Genomic DNA, 20,598 nt, shown 5'->3' with positions numbered 1-20,598 from the left:
CTTAACAACTGCAGAGGTGATGCTTATGGGACGGTAATTTTCTGCTGAGTCTCTTTGTCCCTTTTTATGGATCGGGGTTATATAAGATGTTTTCCAATCATGCGGTAGTTCCCCATTTTGAAGAGATAACCGGAACAGCATGCACAGGGGGTAGCTGAGAGCTTTTCGACACTCCCTAAGAAGACGTGGATGAACACTGTCTGGTCCCTTTGACTTATTTACATCAAGCTTCTCAAGGCTATTGAAAACCATTAATTCACCTACTGACAAATCAGGCATAGGGAAAAGCATTTCATACAATGGAGGATCTGGTGAGGAGGTGCCTGAATTTTGGGTAAAGACAGAAGCAAATTGTGCATTTAGAATGTCAGCCTTATCTATTGGAGATGAGTGTAATACGCTGTGGTCAACAAGGTCAGGAATAGTATGATGATTTGGGTTTTTAGAAGAGACATGTCTCCAAAAAGATTTTGGGTTTAACTTGATCTCAGAAGCCAAATTTTCCTTGTAGGCAGATTTCAGTTTTTTTACAGAATCTGTTACACGATTCCGTACTGCCTTATAAAATGACAGGGTCTCCTGGTTCCTCTTCTTCATATACCATTTCCAAGCTCTATATTTCTGGTTAATCAGCTTCTTAACTTCCTTAGTGAGGAAGGGAAGTGTTTTGGGCTGTTCATTGATCAATGAAACTTAATTGTGCTCAGCATTGCAGTTATTCAACTGATCCTCAGCTTTGGGCTTGCAAAATATGTTTCATTTAGTCACAAATTATATCAATAATTTGGTTATATATATCTCCTGGTATCAATCTTCCCTTAAAACCAGGGTGGCTTCCATTAGCTATTGCTAGCTGCTTAAAACTATGTTCACTTACCTGCACTGCACATGCATGTGCAAACTGGTTCTCTATGCTATCCACAGTTGCTTCTACAAGAGCTTCTGTATGCTTGATAGAACAGTTTTGTTTCATGTCAACCGTTTTCATTCTTACTGCAATCAGCTTGGGCAACAGCATTCATAGCAACTTTGACAATTCTTTTTATTGCATTATGTTGATAATTCCGCCAAGTTGCATTGGGAATAATCAGCTGCTTTGACATTAACTATTAGAGTTTACCAGAGGCTTTCAAGCTCTGCCTTTTCACATTTGACAGTGCTTGACACTTCCCTATTGAAGCATTGTACAGTTTTTAAATGGCAAATTTGATATGGCTCTTTCACTGTCTTTACTAGCAACAAGATTCAAAGTTGTACTATGAAAGTGAGAGGATAAGTAGTATTTACTTTCAAATTCTTCTGTTTCTTCTCACTTTTCTGTCTGCTAGTCAAGCAAATTTCCATCAGAAACAATAAGAGAGGTGTCATTTTCACTTTCAAAATTTTGATGATCATCGTTTCTATTAGGAATAGTGCCAGTAGGGCAGACTGGATATGCCAATTCTCTGAAAGCTTTCACAAAATTACAGCCACATTCAGTCATAGTTTTCACAATTTTTGTGTATAGGAGACCACAGGTTTTTTAAATCTTTTTAAGATGATCAGCACAAGTAGAATAATAATGTATGTCTTTGAATCTCTGACAAGTGATTGCATTTTACCCTTGGCTAGTGTCATTGTTTTTCTAGTGAAATGCCAATGTAGCTTTTATGATTTACAGTCTATATATCTATTGTAGTGCAGTCACAATCCAAGTCAGCAGATTTTTTCTTCAGATTTGTCTAAAAACCACTGGTCTATATAAGTACACAGAGTGTCTCAAGACATAATTATTGCATAAGGAGCCAAGCCTTGCAAAAGGTTTTTGAAAGTTTTTTCCTCTACAGTCATAAAAGGCTGTATTTATGTAGTCTACTATGAGATCATCAATTTTCCCCTGAGAAAGCTTAATTGGCTTTTTCTCAAAGAAATCCCTGCTCAGAGTTCTTTTTCTAGGAGGCTGTTCTGTCATGGTTTCAGAATCCAAACTGCTGCAATGCTCAGGGTGACTTGAAGGTTTAACACCCTCTTCTGACATCTGACTTATTACCATCAAGAGTATCTGTGACAATATTTATTTTTTTCTCCTTTTTTGTCATGGATCTCCTAGTACTTAAAAAAATCATAAGCCAGTGATCTGATATGATATAGATGATTGCCTGCAAAAACTATGCAAATACAATAGGGGGCAGAGTATGAACCAAAAAAAAGAGAAAAGGTAGCAAAATACAGTTTAACACAAAAATATACAAAAGATTTAAAAACTCAAAATTTAACTATTAAATAAGAAAAAAAAGAAAATGGCAGCAAAATACAGTTTAAGTCAAATATATACAAGAGATTTAATACTTATAATATTCAACTATAAATATTAATTCTAATTTAAAACATACTCTGAAGAGTCACCCAAGGGTGATCTAGAGTCTGGATTTACTTTGAAAATTAATTACTCTCATAGGGACAGCAACATCTGGATCTATCAGACCAAATCTTTGAATCAAATACTGGTTACTGGTCCATGGTGGTAGCACAAGAAAACACTTTAGCATACTTAAAATAAATCATAAACAGCTTTTTCTTATCTGCCTGAGTGAAACATTCCCAAAGCAGAGATGTGCATACAAAATATGGCAGAAAAAATAGATTGTACAACTGGGCTAGAATATGATGATTAAATCTTGTCTTATTAGGGACAAGCCTTCTATATGCACTATGAACTTTCCTAATGGAATCATCAGTAGCAAGTTTATGTGTAACCATAAGCAAAGTATGAATTTGGACTACAAGGTAAGTAATAGGTTGAACTGGTTTACCTCAGTAGCTTCCAGAATGAGATACATCAGTTGATCAGATACATTATAGGTTAAAAAAACAACAGTTCCATTTTTGTTGGGTAAAACAAATGGCTGATACAAGAATATTCATCTGTTAAAGCACTGAAACAACTCTTTATTCTTTGTAGAGTTCTACTAATATTTAAAATATCATCTGCATAGCTAATGAACAACACATCAATCCCATAAAGAATGCATGTTGCTGGGGCTTTATATTGTGCTTCAATAACAGAGTTATTGAACAAATCTGGTGAGTTTACAACCCCTTGCCTTATACCCTTCTTTACTGGTATATCAGACTCAACTAGTACATCATAATTTACATTTGGGAGCTTTATTCTAACTTGAAGTGAACTATACATTGAGTCAAAGGGTTTTATAACACATGCTTGCACTCCTCTTTGTGCTGCCAAAAGCAGAATATGCTCATGAATGGATGAATTGAATGCATGAGTTAGATCATGTCCTTCTAGGACATGAGAATCATTAGTCCTTCTAGGACATGAGAATCATTACTGCTTTCTGTACCCACCAAAACAGAAACTAATGAATAGAGTGCATGATCACAACCTAGAGATGTCTTGAATCCAAACTGTTGTGAGGGGACCAAACACTTAGGGTAAGACAACCAGTACTGGGACACTTCAATCACTCTGCCTATCCTGGACAGAATATTTGGTTGGATTGCAACATGTCCAATACTGGGACAAAAGACAACAGGTTTTTTGGAAGCAACCCAGACAAATGTATGGATTGGGTGTCCAAGATTAAAGTCTTTTGTCCCAATATTGAACATGTTGTAATCCAATCAAAGATTCTGTCCCAGAATAGGCAAAGTGATCCTACCTGGTAGTGAACCTACCTGACACAAATACATATTTTCTCAATAACCATCACTAAAATGGGTAAAATTCTAGTTAATTGACTTCTTGCTATCTTGGGAAGGGTTTACATTAGGAAAATGAAACTTTCAGGGATGAATCTACAGACTAAAGTATGTCATGGGAAGTTATTTGAAGAAACTACCTCTACTCCTTCTCCCTCTAGAGGGCCTTGACCTTTGATGGCCTTTAAAATATGTGTGTTATAAAAGTGAAACCTTGCAAAATAGATCTTCTGCTTAATTGCAGTACAACAATATTGTTTTCAGATTCATAACTCTGCTCAATTCCATTTTATCAGGTTTTAAAGATATGCAAATACATTTCCTAAATTTTGGAAAAAACATTGATATGGCTCAGAATTCTACTCAAATAACAGGAATTGCATTTTCAAAACTAAAGGCAGAGAAAAGGCAACTAGTAACTGAAAATTAAGGTGAAATGTTGTTTTGTCAAAATTTCAATAGGTATAACCCTGTCATGTAGGTGAATTTCAGGGCCCACTAGAGGGAGAAGGAGTGGAGGTGGGTACTTCAAAATAACTTACTGGGACATACTTTAGCCTGTAGACCCATCCCTGAAAGTTTTGTTTTCCTAGCCTAAACCCTTTCTGGGATAGCAAGAAGTCAATTAACTCAAATTTTACCCTAAAATGTAGAAGAGCTGAAGTTGAAATGCATTAACTACACTTACTTGGAAATTGAGGAAGTAGTAATGATTTTTAAGCCTTTTATGTAGCCAAAAATAAGAGAACAAATTTTCATCTTCAAGGCTATGTTATGAGCTAATAATTGAATTCCCAAATAAAGTGACTATTATAATCAGAAAGATTTGTGGTATGTTCACCTTATTCATGGGTCAGCAATATAAGCTGCCCTAAATTTACCCTGAATCCTAGCTAGCTCATTAGAGAGTTAGTCAGGAAATTCCCAAACAAGGAACTTTACAGTTTTATTTCCATTTTATTACTGTTTCCTTCAGAAGAGCTACTAAACTGCAATTTTACCAGGTCTTCTTATCTCCTGGGCTTAAAACATACCAACAGTTTCATTAGGTTTTCTTTTCAAGGAAAACCGAGTCGAAAAAAAAGACGATCCCTTGTCCTCCTTAGAATTCATAGTACTTCTTTATTGTTGTTTGTGGTTTGATGGGATCAACCAATATGTGAAATTTTTGTTTTGAAACTTTCGCTTCTTCTTCTTTCACTTTTCAATCTTAGATTACCGTTGCCAGTTACTATTTTATTATAATTCCGCTGATACTTGGAAAATCCATTTTTTCTTTATGAAAACCTTTTAAAAACTCCTTACCGTGATCTCCTTATCCAAATGAAAGTATGGTACAAATATGATTCACCAAACCATGCGATTTTTGGAGTAGATATTTCACACAATGCCAAGTGTAAGATTTGGTAAATTTGACCCTGCTGATTACGAATCTGTTGGGACCCGCGACCGCCGGTACCAGTATATTCTCAAATTTCAAATGCTTAATTTTTAGACGTCAAAGGAATAAATTCTTAATGTTATGCTTTAACTTATGGAAAATTAACGACAGTAAAGCTTAATGATTTTTTTTCTGATGCAGTGTGGCAATCAGAGTGTCAAAGCATATTAAAAAAAGGATAATAGGACACAAACAGGTTATTAGAGCTCTCTTTTATTTAAAAAAAAAAAAGAAGAAAAAAACATTGGTGAAATTTACCGATCTTTGTAAAGTTATATGATCTGGAGAATTAGAGAAAGACTTGTAATTTTGGTTTTAATTTGCTGTGGAGCAGTAGGGCAGCTATTATTTACATATATATATATATATATATATATATATATATATATATATATATATATATATATATATATATATATATATATATATATATATAAAGGCCTAAATAATATGTAAGGAAAATGACTGAGGCTAAACTAAAAAACTCTGCTGCTTCAAGGCACAATATGCTTTCTAAAATAGATTGCTAAGAGGCACGAACGTCGTATAAGGGAGAACAAGAGGGAGGAGATACTCCCAAAAATATTGTGGAGACAAGAATTGTTATATATATCCCATACCCCCTGACTATCGAGATATAGATCCTTCTTGTCCCCCCCCTTTATCTTTAACAAAATGCTGGAGATTCGCTACTGATAAGAGGCAGTTGTAAGAAAATAAACTTTTCAGTGACTGATTTCTAGATTTTCCACTGTAAAGCGGCCGAAGTTCTTTAATCAACCTTCTAATATTTTTCTAAAACTACACCTAAAACTTTATGACCTAACTCAAAACTACTATGACCATTTTCTATTTAGGGAATGTAAATCGTTTAGGTAAAATTATAGCAAACCGTTTAACTGGCTTTCGTATAAAGTGAATATGCCACTCGATGCCTTTTTTATGCTTTTTACAAATATAATAATCGCTTCTACCTTAAATTGAGATTTAAGCACTTTTTTAGCACTTAAAAATGACGAGTTTTCAAAAATTATGACAGTTCATATAACTTACTTACCAATAAAGTGAACATACCTCTTGATGCCTTTTTTCATGTTCTTTACGAATATAATAATCGCTTCAATCGCAAATTCAAAATTAAGCACTTTTTGAGCTCTTCCAAATGCCGAATTTTCAATTAGAGTATTACTTATTGCTCATTTTCCGTAAAATAATACTACATTTTTTCACCGCCATCTTTTTCATCGTTTTCGAAAAAATAATAGTACATTTTCTCAGTGCTAAAATTATTTATAACAAGGTTAGTTTAGATTGAAAAGTGCTTAAGTTTAAATTAGAAGCGATTATTATATTCGTAAAGAGCATAAAAAAAGCCATCTAGTGGTATATTCACTTTATACGAAAGCCAGTTATACGGATTAGCTATAATTTTACCATCATTTATTCCCAGTTATTCAAAACGTGAAATAAAGTACAATGCTTCTTGTCAGAAATAATGAGGTAACTTTCCGTTTAGGCAAAAAGCAGATCCCAGTCTTTCACTGCCAAGCATGGACAGTTGGCTTTGCAGCCGTTTTTGCAAAACAGTACTTTTCACAAAAACCACTGAGGGAGGTCACTATAGCAAAAAGGTGATCACAAGAACCATCACTTCTTCAGACTCACTAAAAGCCCAAGCAAAATACAGCGGATTATGCACAAATGGCTTAGGAATATTGACATGCACTATGACAGACCTCTGTAGAAGGACACGTCTTATGTTACATTTAAATGAGTTCTCTGTTGAGGGCAAGCACTTCAAGTCTTTCTTTCGGTGAAATAAATGGACTCGTAGGTCGTTCAATGTCAGGGAGTCATTGGCTTTTCTACCATGTATCGATAGCATCTCTTTTAGAAATAGTTCAATAATGGCCTCCTCATATTTTGCCAGATTTGAATGTCACATTGAACAATGGAAAAAACATTTCCCATGAGCTCCTGTCATTCCAGATTTTTTTTCTGAAGGACCAACGCATGTTTTTTCCCTTTCGAATAAAAACAGCTCACGGTATCACAGCCACTTATGCAGTCGATCAGTCTTGCAACTTCTCTAATTGACATTTTGTTCAAATAAAGATAGGTTTGACGACCTTTTTTGTGCAATTTTCTTCATACTTTTCTTCTGTTTTTCGCTTCAGAAGGAATTCTTCAATGAGCTCTTTTGCGATGGCTTCCTTCCCACGTAACTCTTCAGTCTTGGACTTCCTTTTGAGGATTTATAGCATGCACTTATGATGGTACCTGGCTTCACTGCTGAACAGATTTTGGTCGTGGCATCTGAGTAGCAGCTCTGGATGTATCCACCACAGAGTCTCAGCATGTGACTTTACATTCTGTTTTCTAGTTCCTGTCCAAATTGTTAAATTTCTTGGTCATCTTATTTTTATTTCTACCGCAAAACAAACAGCATGACTTGTAGTCAAAACTGCCTAGAGATACCTGGGAGCGGTTGGCTTTATTGGAGAAGGAAAACCAGTACTAAGACACAAATCATGCATATTAAATATGACAGATATATATCAATAAACTAGTAGTAAAATCAGGGATTCCAGAAACATACCACCTTTACTGGTTCAGGAACTCTTGAAAAGGCCTATTAACGAGGGGGTGAACCCTCTCAGATACGTAATAAAAATATACGAATTTAGAAGTTCGTTACGCAAGTTAATTCGTAAGTTATGTGTATTTTTACTAATAAAAACGTTCGTAAAATTAAAAGTTCTAGTTGCCTTTTTAAGTAACCAAAAAATTGGAGGGTAACTAGGCGTACTCCCCCGCTCCATTTTTTCTCAAAATCGCCCGATCAAAACTATGAGAAAGCAATGTAGCCAAAAAAAATTAATATTCAAAATTTCGTTTTAATTATTCTTGGGCGGAGAGCCAAAATCAAAATATGCATTAATTCAAAAACGTTCAGAAATTAAATAAAACAAGAGCTCATATGGCACTTATGACGAGTTTTTCCAATATAACAACCCCCAGAGACAACGGATCCATTCCAATTATGTCAATCACGTATCTGTAGCTTGTGCTTATTCTTCCCATCATGTTTCATCCCGATCTCTCAACTCTAAGCGTTTTCCAAGATTTTCGGATATCCCCGGGTCCGATTCGAATTGAAAATGGAGCATCTGAGACATAAGATTCTTCTATATATCAATCATTAAGATCCAATCACAAATTCGTAAGATACCTCGATATTCACGTTTTCCAAGGATTCCGGTTGCCCCCTCCAACTCCCCTTAATGTCACCAGATCTGGTCGGAATTTTAACTAAGAGTTCTAATGCACAAGATCCTTCTAAATATCTAATTTCATTAATATCTGAACACCCGTTTGTTACTGATACCTCATTTTTCTAATTTTTCCGAATTACTCACCCCCCCCGAACTCCACCAAAGAGAACGGATCCGGTTATATCAGTCACGTATCTTGGACTTGTGCTTATTCTTCCCACCAAGTTTCATCCTGAACTCCCCGCTTTAAGCGTTTTTCACGATTTCCGCCCCCCCCAATGACACTGGATCCAGTCAGGATTTAAAATAAAATATGAGTTACGAAGGATTTTTTCCCCCCAAATGTCACCGAATCCAGCCAGGATTTAAAATAAGAGCTCTGAGACACGATATCCTTCCAAAAATCAAATTTCATTATGATCCGATCACTCCTTCGTAAGTTAAAAATACCTGATTTTTTTTTGATTTTTCAGAATTAACACCCACCCCCCAAGAGAGCAGATCCGTTCCGGTTACGTCAATCACTTATCTTGGACTTCTGCTTATTTTCCCCACCAAGTTTCATCCAAATCCCTTCACTCTAAGCGTTTTCCAAGATTTTAGGCCCCCCACGCAATGTCGCCAGATCGGTTCGGGATTTAAATAAGAGCTTTGAGACACAAGGTCCTTGTAAATATCAAATTTCATTAAGATCCGATCACCCGTTCGTAAGTTAAAAATCCTTCATTTTTTCCGAATTAACCGGCCCCCCAGGTGGTAGAATCGGGGAAACGACTATGTCTAATTTAATCTGGTCCGGTCCCTGATACACCTGCCAAATTTCATCGTCCTAGCTTATCTGGAAATTCCTAAACTAGCAAAACCGGGACATCCAGACAGACCGACCGAATTTGCGATCGCTATATGTCACTTGATTAATACCAATCGACATAAAAACAAGTTTTTTTTTAACTGAAAGTAAGGATCGACATTAAAACTTAAACCGAAAAGAAATTACTCCCTATATGAAAGGGGCTGTTCCCTTCTCAACACCCCGCTCTTTGCGCTAAGTTTTTGACTGTTTCTAAAAGTAGAGTTGAAAGAGTCAAACTTTAGCGGCGTAAAGGGCGGGGCGTTGAGGAGGGAACAGCCCTTTTCATATACGTAGTAATTTCTGTTCGTTTTAAGTTTTAATGTCGCTCCTCCTTACTTTTAGTTAAAAAACTCATTTTTTTTTATTTTATTTTAGCTCTAAAAAAGGCCCGTTGGCATATCTACCCACAGCCTACCTAACATATATCAATAAAACTAGTTATAGAATCAGGGATTCCAGAAACATACTATCACCTTTAATGACTTTGAATCTCTTGAAAAGTCCATTGGCGTCCCTATCCACAGCCTATCTAACATATATCGATAAAACTAGTTATACAATCAGGGATTCCAGAAACAAACTATCACCTTTAATGGCTTTGAATCTCTTGAAAAGGCCCATTGGCGTACCTACCCACAGTCTATCTAACATATATAAATAAAACTAGTTATACAATCAGGGATTCCAGAAAAATACTATCACCTTTAATGGCTTTGAATCTCTTGAAAAGTCCATTGGCGTCCCTATCCACAGCCTATCTAACATATATCGATAAAACTAGTTATACAATTAGGGAGTCCAGAAACATACTATCACCTTTAATGGCTTTAAACCTTTTGAAAAGGCCTATTGGCACACCTAGCCCCAACCCATTTGACATATATCGGTAAAACTAGTTATACTATCAGGGATTGCAGAAACATTGCCCCCCCCCCACTTAATGGTTCATAATCCGTTAAAAAGGCCCATTGGCGATCTATCCACAGCCTATCTAACATATATCGCTGGAACTAGTTACACAATCAGGGATTCCTCATTGGCGTACCTACCCACAGCCTATCTAACATGTATCGATAATAGTAGTCTACCCACAGCTTATCTAACATATATCGATAAAATTATACAATTTGGGATTCCATAAACATACCATTACCTTTAATGGCTTTGAATCTCTTGATCCTGATATTACCATAATAATAGTCTTTTATCTAATTTTTCGTATTACCTGTTTAAGAATTTCTTTAAGAAATACCCACAAGCTCAAGAAAAAAAGCGGTGAGATAAGGAGCACGAAAATGCGATCAATTTCTGCAATATATAAGCTCAATAGATAGACACAGACAACAAAAAATCAAAATGACAAACTCCATTAAAAAACAAGTAATTTATTAAATGTCATACTAGAAGTCATTATAAAATATTTCTGCTTATGGAAACAGATTTGAACAGACACTAATATGAAACGAAGTGAGACCTGTAAATAAAGAATCAGCTAATCTATCATCCATGAAACACTTGCTTACGGGAGGATGGAACAGAGTTGATAATTCACTTTACTTCCAGTATCCTCGTGTGGCTCCTGCCCCTCCAAATCCACCATATGACTAAAAAAATAAAACATATATACCACCAAAAACGTGTATCACAGAGAAAGGAAGGAGATTGGAAGAGAGCAAGAGAGAAAGGTAGAAAGAGAGAAAGGTAGAAAGAGAGAAAGAAGGACGAGGAGGAGAACAAAGAGGTGACAAAGCTTGGAAGAGTAAGCTGGTTTCCCGAAAGTAACACCTTATTAAAGAAGGGAGAAAAACTGTTTGGTCGTTATAATATTTCGTCGCATATATAAATTACCAATTAGGTTGACATTATTTGCTACTTCAAAAGCTGACAAAGTTTGAAAAAGTAGGGTGGTTCTCGAAAATGGCACCTTCTCTAAGAAGGGAGACAAACTGTATGGTCATATATTTCGTCGCCTATATAGGTTACCAATTAGGTTGTCATTCTTAGTTTCTACAAAAAGAAGTTTTTTCTACAGTTTGGTTATTTTTGAAAACATCAAATAAAACTTCAACTTCAACGTTTTCTTTAATCAACTTAAAAAATGAAAAAAAACAATATCATGTCCTAACAGAAAACAGAGCTAGTAAGGCGGATACAGGGCAAAAAACATAGAAAAAACATCAAAAATCTCATCATAATAATAATCCCAAAATTTAGCACGAAAAAAGGAAAAAAACACAAAAGAAGAGTAACAAGGATAAGTAAATAAACAAATATGGGGCATGAGGGGCGTGGGAGGCCATCCCAAACACAGGGACACAAAAACAAAACACACAAAGAAGATGAAATAATTTAATTTTCCATCATCAATGGTGAATAATCAAAATTTTAGCAAACAATCTTTAATTAGATTTAGCTGAGATTTTTGAGACGGTTCAAACAGACTTTGTCAATCAGCTTATAATTGTTTGCAATGAAGGGTATTGGTACCTAACAGAAAACCTTGACTTTTCAGAACTTACAAAAGGAATTCGGTACATCCCAGACCTCCGACAATCCGAACGAGGAAGTAAAATTAACAGAGATTTATCACAGAAATATTTTTTAAAATTTTAGATTTGGAAAACCCATTTGGAAGCATTTAATACTCCTATATCTTTTAAATCTAACAAATTTAAGAAAAAGAATAACATTTTAGTTTCCAAAGCTTTTCCAAGTTTTGAAGGTCAATGTAAAACACAATGTGTGTTCTCATTGCCCTATTTTGTAGTACCTGTAAGGGATTTATGTGCTTCCAAAAGGTATTAAGATGCACAAATGAGCAGCAATTTAAATAAGAAGCAATTAGAGAGTGGTAAATTATTTTTAATATGGTAAATGTGAAGATATTCTTCACACGATACATCGACCCAATATTTTGAGCAAGTTTTAATCTTAAATACTCAATATGATTATGAAATGAAAAAAAGGGATAAAGAGAAACTCCTAAATAACGATATGATTGGACCCTACAAATTTTTTTTTATCACCAACCTGAAGCTCCTGACAAGAAATATCTCGAGGGGCACGTTTTGAACGACCAAAACCATAAATTTACTTTTTATAAAATTCGGTACTAGATTATTGGAAACAAACAATCGACTGAGGTAACACTTATAGTCAAATTTTCGATCAATGTCGATGAGCTTTAACTGTTATAGCCGTATCATCTGCAAAACGAATTGCATGGCAAATATTCACTTGCAAACCACGTGGAAGATCATTAATATAAATCAAAAATAAAAGTGGACCTAATACTGAGCCTTGGGGACACCAATATCAATAAGACTTTTTAAATTAGCCATTTTTCCACAAACATCTACTACGATTTTGCTTCCGCACAGGTATGATTTAATAATTTGTAATCCTTTCCCTCTTATACCGGAATTTATCATTTTGTCAAGAAGAATTTGATGATTTAAAATGTCAAAGGTTTTTTTCTTTACATCATAGAAAACAGTAGTCGCATGGAAATCATGTAGAGATTCTAAAAACTTCAAAGTGTTACTATCCAGTCTATTCTGATTAGCAGAAACAAGGTACCTTAAGTCAATATTAAAAGCAAAACAAATGATTTAATACCTGTTGCTGTTGAGGCCATGATGAGCCCGAATCATAATTTTGTCCATTCCAAGCACTCTGTTGGTACTGGGGATATGCGGTAGAAGGAGCACTGTACTGATTCCACGACTGACCCCACTGCTGTGGAGAATTAGCGACAGGTGGCACCTGCTGTGGACTGGCCCACGATGATGACTGGGCTGCTGGCTGTCCCCAAGATTTGCGAGGAGCAACTGCTTCCCTTCCACGACCAGCCTGAGATGCTCCAGCAGCTGGGCTACCAAAAGACCTCCTTGCAGCAGGAACAGGCCTTCTATCGCCACCAGCACTGGCAGGACCTCGTCCTCTAGTTTGAAACATGGGTCCACCTCCTCTTGGACGGTCCATAGGACCACCTCTTGGTGAGTATGCTGGTTCGCCAAAACCATCATCATAGAAATCTCTAACTGGTGCAACATCACGACGATAGTCTGGAGCGCCACCGTAATAGCCGTCATCAAAAGCCTAAAAAAACAAATTTAAAATATCATGAAAAATTATTAACTGAATAAAAAACAATCATAAAAAATTCCATACTATTTGATTTCAACTGTCATGAAAACTTAGTTAGCAGAACCATTTCTAATTTTTGTTGATTCTTAATATAAAACTTATTTTAAGCTCGAAGTTACCAAATAAAAGGAATTACGTTGCATTTTTACAAAGTTATGAATTGAGCTTAAAGCTTGCTGATAAAAGAAAAATTGCAATATAGGAGTCCAAAATCAAATACTCGGTAAAAATTTCACAAAAATCGTTCAATTTTGGTAACTTCGCAATTCCGAGTTGGTAATTACAAACAAGAGACATTGTAACATGTAGGCTCAAAATCAACACTGTAGAAACATACTTCACAAACTATGTTTCTTTCAAACAAATTCGTATTGAAGGATTTCTTAACTTGCAGATTGTAAATCTAAGGCAAATATTGTAATGCAGCAGTCCAAAAACAAACGAATTAGATTTATTGCTAAAATGGAGTTTCAAATTTTTTAAGTTTGTTGAGTAAACAAGTAACGGTAATATAACTGGACAAGACCAAACAGAGGAATCTTCAAAACTTATCGATTCATTTTTAAAGAAAGTGTGAGACTTGTCACTTTTCATTTGAACGTTCCATTGTGCTCAAAATAGCTAAAAGGTAAACAAAAAAATTATATCTTCGGGGATGAAATGACCCTTCAAAGCATCTGAGGCGAAGATTATAAATTATGTAAGTTGCCCATTATTTAGTATGGATATTGTTGTTCGAAAAAGAGGGAAATGCTTGATCCTAGGTCTAAAAAAAACCAAGGCTGTTAATTTAAACCTGGGAATGCTTAAGAAATGTTGACAACTATATGCATCCAAGTCATCAAAAGAGTGCATCTGCAATTTATCAGGAGAGACTCAAGCGACACAACTGAATAAAATCAAAAGATACTATGTATATCAAGGTCGTAATAAGGGGGAGAATTTTCATTATCTCAAGAACAGCTAGAAGTAGTGAGTTAAAACTTTCAGGGACTGTTGAGGGAGATTTTGAATTGGATTAAAAGACCTCAAGTGAATCAAGGCTGTCAAATTGGCTTATCAGCAATACCTCAGGGGCAGCTAAGGGTATTGAGTTAAAACTTTCAGGGACAGTTGAGGGGGACGTTGAACTAAAAATAACACAAAAGGCTATATGCATCCGGGCTGTAAAAAGGGCATACATGCAATATCTCTAGGATAAAACTTTAGTCTAAAAATATTAGGTTAAAACTATCAGGGCGAGTTGAAGTAAATCAAAAGAAATAATATACATCCAGGCTTTTAAATGCCCATATATGCAATATCTCAGGAGTTGCTAAGGGTATTAAGAACTTTCAAGGAATGTCGAGCGAAAGATTGATAAACAGAAAATGACAGAAGTTAAAGATATGATGAAGGCAAACTTAAAACGAACAGAATTTACCACAACTAGAAATTTAACGCCTTTTAAGCTTATAAACCAGAGCTTCATTTACGCTTCACTGAAAACACAACACTTTTTAAACATTCCTCTTTTATAACGTTAAAAAAAAAAAAAAAAAAAAAAAAAAAACTTACGAGGTTTCCAGAACAGAATATCATTATATACTTTCAATCTACATTCACTAATCCATTTCAGTAATATTGGTTATAATGGTGATTAATGTATTATTTTTTTTTACCTTTGTTTTGGGAAAACTTTAGTAGAAAAGCTTATTAGGTTAAATCAAGTAAAATGGTCAGATTCTTTGTTGGGTCGACACACTTCTGTTAATGTCTTCTATAATGTATCAATTAATGTCTCATTGGAAGTAAATCTAATGAGACATTAATAGATACAAGAAAAATTCGTATTATTTTTAGTTAATCCTTTTTTTTCTTCGTATTTATTTCTTACGTAATGGTTCATCAAGAGGGTAGATGTATCATTTTATCCAAGATTTGCATATTCCAAGATAGTTTATCGCATGCACAGTCTAGGTTATAGACCCTACCGATGATCGGCAATGATCGATGATCAGTGACGGACATTTCACGATCTAGATTGTCCATCTATAACTCCCATTATGAATTATCGAACCCTCTCGTAGTCCAGTTAGTAAGTGAAACTGATAAAATGAAAATAATATAAATTTTCATAATAATATATCTGCTGAAGTAATATTTAACTTCATTCTTAACTTGCATTCCGCGCAAGCTAAAATTACTGACAAATTTCAATGTATTCTAGCTGGGTACTGTAAATGGGAATGTAAATGCTAACTATCCTTAAAAAGCTTCTGGATAATTCAGATGGTAGTGTAGAAAAACTTTACGACTTAGCCTTGTGGGAAAAAAGTTTCTTCTTGAAAATGGGACTGTCCATACCATCAAAGATGGGTACAGACGCAACATTTTAACTAATTAAAGCTTTGCTTAGTCTAGAGAGGCCACAATAGAAAAAAAAATATAATACAGACAATTTTATACATTACATTAAGGCTAAGGATTGCCAAAGATTGCCCTTTTCAGCCAATCATCTAGGGCTAAACCAAAAGCAGGTCACCCTCAGTTAAGATGGGAGGATGTATTAAGGACAGATTTTAGAGATATGGGAACATCATGGGAGGGTGTATAGGGCATGGTTGCCAGCCACTGATATCCAAAAATAGTGCAAATCAAGTTAAAAAAGAGTGATTTTTGCTCAAAAAGAGCGCAAGTCAACAAATTTTCACGCGCACAGCTGCAAAAGCTTGCATATCATCTCTATGGTATAAAAGAATTATTTCAAAGGAAAATTTTTCAAGTTGGTGACCATGTTTCTTGGGTTAATTACACTTCTCGTTAAGTTACCAACTACTGACGTTCAAAGTGAATAAAAACTAGCACCCCAAAATAGTGATTTTCACTCTTCCGCTTCCACTCTGAGGAAAAATAGAGTGCATTTCAAAAGAAGAGTGTGCAAGTTGGTAACACTGGTAGAGGAAGGCTTTGAATAGATCGGGATGGAGGAGCGTGCGTAGCTGTGTTAGCCTCAGGCAGCTTGGTGCTGTGGTGAGCTGGTAGTTGTAGCAGCATTAAGGCTTTTTGAGATAAAGAAGAAGGATAACTTGCTACTCAAGATAAGTTTCACGCCATCAAATAAGTTTAATGGCAGTGTAGCTGACATAAGGCTGTTAACATCAAGAAAATCAAAAAATCAAAGTCAAAATGCTGAAAATTCAACAGATCCTTAAGCTGAACGAGCTATACTCATTACTAACAAGTTTCTGCATAATCGCAAAGGATGAGGATAGTAAACCATATGACTTACTCTCTCGGGATAAACACCCCCTCTAGGGAATGCGGCTGCTCTTGCCATCATTGGTGGGTAGGGAGCAAATCTTCCGCCAGGTGCAGATGGCATACGATCTCTGTAACCCATTGGACCCCGAGGGGGCTCAAAACTTCTCCTCGGCCCACGTCGGTCTTCAAATCTCCCTCGACTAAGGTCTCGACTACGTGCGTCACGACCACGCCCACGAGTTCCTCTACGGCGCTTATCTGAAAGGTAGAATAACATTACTGCTTGTTTATTATTCTGCCAAAAATAATTGAAATTTGACCCTATTTGTCAAGACAATTTCTTCAAGACAGGGTTTGAAATCTTGCATCAATAATAAGTCAATGGGTGGTATTGCAGTGTTAAATATCGCTATTTTTCTGCTGTTGTACCAAACTTGAAGATAACGAATTAAACACATATCCAGCTACCCTAGAGTTCTGATTCTGAGAAGAAATCGAATGTATTCATATAAAAGTATTGGCCTTTTACCTCAGGGGTCCGACGCACCCCTTCCCCCGGTGAAATTTCTCCCCATATGTAAAATTGATCAATCTAAGAAAGAGTATGACAAATAGAAAGAAAGAAGAAAAGAAGGGATTCTGGCACATTACACCTATAATCCAGTATACAATTAGAATATTCGGCGTAAAATATCCCATAGTAGTTATTTTCCTTTTTTTTTCAAGACAAACACGCCTAGCATCATTGTTTTACACGGCCAAGCTCATCTAAACTACAAATTGCATGTCAATGCCAAAATTCTGGAGCCTGATCTTATCCTCAAAGCTAACCTCTAACCATCCTAATCTCTAGCCTCAATCATCTAAACCTCAAACCGGGTCAAAATAACAAGATGTCGGAGTTTTGCCCCATTTTGTTTCTATATGTGTAAAGGCCCTTATTTAGCTACAGAAGAAAGTCTTTCAAAAACTAACTTCATTTATAGGTCTTACTGTCAAAAGTTTTCCACAAATAATGCATGGGATACAGGTGAAGAGGGTGAGATATTGGGCGCCAATATCTTTAATTTTATTTCAATAAAAATACGGCAAAACGAATAATCCAGTAGATTATAAACAACGGAAAACAAAGAACAAGAAGGCGAAAGAGCATCATGACCACATCAAAGAACAAGAACGGAACAGATCAATAATGAACAAGAGCCAAAAATAAACTCTATGTGGCACTTGCGACAAGGTTAGAACCTAAAATTACTCGGTATTACAGTTATCGATTTTGTTTTTCTTTGTTTATTGGCAATTATTACAAAGATAAACAAAGATGGTCGAATCGGGGAAACGAGTCTTATCAAGTCAATTTGTGCAGGTCCCTGACACACTTACCAATTTTCATCGTCCTAGCACGTCCAGAAGCACCGAATTCGCTAAAGCATTGGAAATCCCCACTCCCCCAAAGAGAGCGGATCCGGTCCGGTTATGTCAATCACGTATCTAGGACTTGTGCTTATCCTTCCCACCAAGTTTCATCCTGATCTCTCCACTCTCATCGTTTGCCAAGATTTCCAGTTTCTCCCTCCAACTCCCCCCAATATCACCGGATCCGGTCGGGATTTAAAATAAGAACTCGAGACAGGAGGTCCTTCTAAATATCAAATTAACCTGTTCGTAAGTTAAAAATACCTCTTAAATTTCTTATTTTTCCAAATTGACCATCCTTCTACCTCCCCCTAAATGGTCGAATCGGGGAAGCCGACTATTTCTAATTTAATCTGGCCTGGTCCGTGATACACATGCCAACTTTCAGCAATCGCTATTTTGATCACGTATCTAGTTTCGGATCTTCTTCGTGTAAAAATTAGGGTGATCCGGGATTCGGACATGAGACCTCTGGCCCTTGAGCGAGAATCATACCCCTAGACCAGCAAGCCACACTTAAGAAGAACAACTACTTGTTTCATAGACAAATAAGAATTTTCTCAACTATCTCGTTCGCTTGCTCGCTCTCCCCCCGCCCCCAGATGGTTGAATCGGGGAAGATACTATTTCTAAGTTAATCTGGTCTGGTCCCTGATACGCCAGCCAACTTTCATCGTCCTAGCTTATCTGGAAGAGTCCGAACTAGCAAAACCCGGACCGACATTTAGTCGTTACGATCGCTATATTTCAGTTGGTAGACACCAAGTGCCATAAAAACTGAAAGCAAAGAACAAGAAAGGAAAAGAGCGAAATACCCATAACAAAGAATAAAAAACTGACCGGATCAATAATCAAGAACAGAAAGTAAACGACAATAAAGCAAAATGAAAAAATGACCAAAACAAAAACAAGAACGGATCAATGACATAGATTAAGAAACAAAAAGAGCAAACTGACCATAACAAAGAAAAGAACCAGAACGAAATAGAAAGAAAAGGACCAATATCAAAGGACAAAAAAGCAAATAAAAATCTTAAAGAAAAAATACCTCTATCATCTGGCTTTTTCTTTTTTTCCTGGGGCTGCTTTTTCTGTCCATATCCTGCTTTAACTCCTTCTTCGTTATATGTCTTGACCAGAGCCTCAGCCTCTTCTTTATTCAGCTCCACGTATTCAACTATGTTCAACAAATCTCCCTCCTCAGGTGGAAGACGAAAGTTTGCTAAACACAAAGTAATAATTTAAAAAATGTATACATAAATATATTCAATATTTAACTTTCTGCAAGTAAGAAGGACATACTACAATAGTTACCTCAACAAGGCTGACCTTATAAGAAAAAAATGATGCTTGACAATCATCCAACAGGGGGATGTTTGTTTTCTGTATACAGATATTGTGTCCTACAACAGTTATCCCACATTGAGATGAGGGAACTTTGAGAAATCTTGGCAAATAATTAACTATTTATACAGACAAATAGACAGAGAAAAATAATTGAGAGAAAATTAATTCTCTCAAAAAGTAGGGAGATAAAAAAAAGTAATAAAAAAAAAAATGTTTTTCATAGGTTTTATCTGTACCTTTCATTTCGAGAACAGCCTCGTTTGGCACATCTTTGCCTTCCTCCGCTTCGCGTTTAGCAACGCGCTTCTTGAACTCTTCATCAGTTGGTACAATGACAACGGCACGTCGAATAAACTCTCCAAAGCATTTCAACTTTCGCCTCTGAGCGGACGGGTAGACGTTGGTCTGTATTGCATAGAGAGAGATTCCATAAAGAAATCAGTATATATTAACAAATAGAATATATATAAACAACTAAAAGCCTCCGCAGCCGTTTAAATGCTGCTGGAGACTTAAATAAAATCAGGGGATTCAGGCTTAAGTTAATCTTTTCATGCAAGCTATGTATGTTCAACCTCGTCGGTGCACTTGCCCTCTCTCTCTTTAAGACCATTCCTTTTCATATTTTCCAACTTCAGGCTATACAGCCTAACCCCTTAGCCCCCTATGAGTACTCCTTTTTTTAAAGCCACTAATGATACATCTATAGACGTTGTATAATAAAATAAAGGTAAAATGCCTTACAAAAGAAAAACTTCATAAATACTCCACCCTCCACTCTCGCCACATACATTGCAAAATTAGCGTAAACAGAGAATCACTCATAGCTTGCAACTGATTAACAATGCCCAGAATTTACCCCAGCTTTGAAATTGCCCTTTCCTAGCCTATGGCTACGGAGCTTATATCATCAATAACCTAAGCATTACAAGGACTAAAAGTTCAAAAACTAAACGTCTATTTACTGGGTACTAAAACATATTTAGAACCCGCGTAGCTAGGACTTAATTCGAGAATTATAAAATTTTATACTCACGCAAAACAGAAAAGAGTGGAGGGCAATGGATAAGGGGTTGAATCGATTATAACAATAGTAATAGAGCAATATATGCCATGAAATGAGACTTGAATTCCTCATAATTCTTTATTTTGAATTATCCTGACTCAATAAATAC

At 36.0% G+C, this 20,598-nt stretch overlaps 2 protein-coding genes across 4 annotated transcripts in view; both read right to left on the bottom strand.

The window, feature by feature from the left end:
• Window positions 1-4,904, bottom strand: part of LOC136026629 (uncharacterized) — an 84,149-nt gene extending 79,245 nt beyond the window's left edge. Inside the window, exon 1 of the mRNA XM_065703352.1 lies at window positions 4,734-4,904. Within this exon, the coding sequence (XP_065559424.1) occupies window positions 4,734-4,812 (79 nt within the window). The 5' untranslated portion in view covers window positions 4,813-4,904. The remainder of the gene's footprint in view (window positions 1-4,733) is intronic.
• Window positions 4,905-10,637: 5,733 nt separating this feature from the next.
• LOC136026618 (heterogeneous nuclear ribonucleoprotein U-like protein 1) overlaps window positions 10,638-20,598 on the bottom strand; it is a 40,970-nt gene continuing 31,009 nt past the window's right edge. For all 3 annotated transcript variants that reach the window (XM_065703343.1, XM_065703345.1, XM_065703344.1), the window contains 5 exons: window positions 19,660-19,828; window positions 19,125-19,298; window positions 16,689-16,918; window positions 12,887-13,369; window positions 10,638-10,872 (listed from right to left, as the gene is read on the bottom strand). In XM_065703343.1, the coding sequence (XP_065559415.1) occupies window positions 10,822-10,872; window positions 12,887-13,369; window positions 16,689-16,918; window positions 19,125-19,298; window positions 19,660-19,828 (1,107 nt within the window). In that variant the 3' untranslated portion in view covers window positions 10,638-10,821. The remainder of the gene's footprint in view (window positions 10,873-12,886; window positions 13,370-16,688; window positions 16,919-19,124; window positions 19,299-19,659; window positions 19,829-20,598) is intronic.

The sequence above is a fragment of the Artemia franciscana genome, chromosome 4 (assembly GCF_032884065.1).
Source record: "Artemia franciscana chromosome 4, ASM3288406v1, whole genome shotgun sequence".
NCBI lineage: Eukaryota > Metazoa > Arthropoda > Branchiopoda > Anostraca > Artemiidae > Artemia > Artemia franciscana.
Note: the sequence above shows the minus strand (reverse complement) of the source record. Positions and strands in the feature narration are given on the sequence as shown.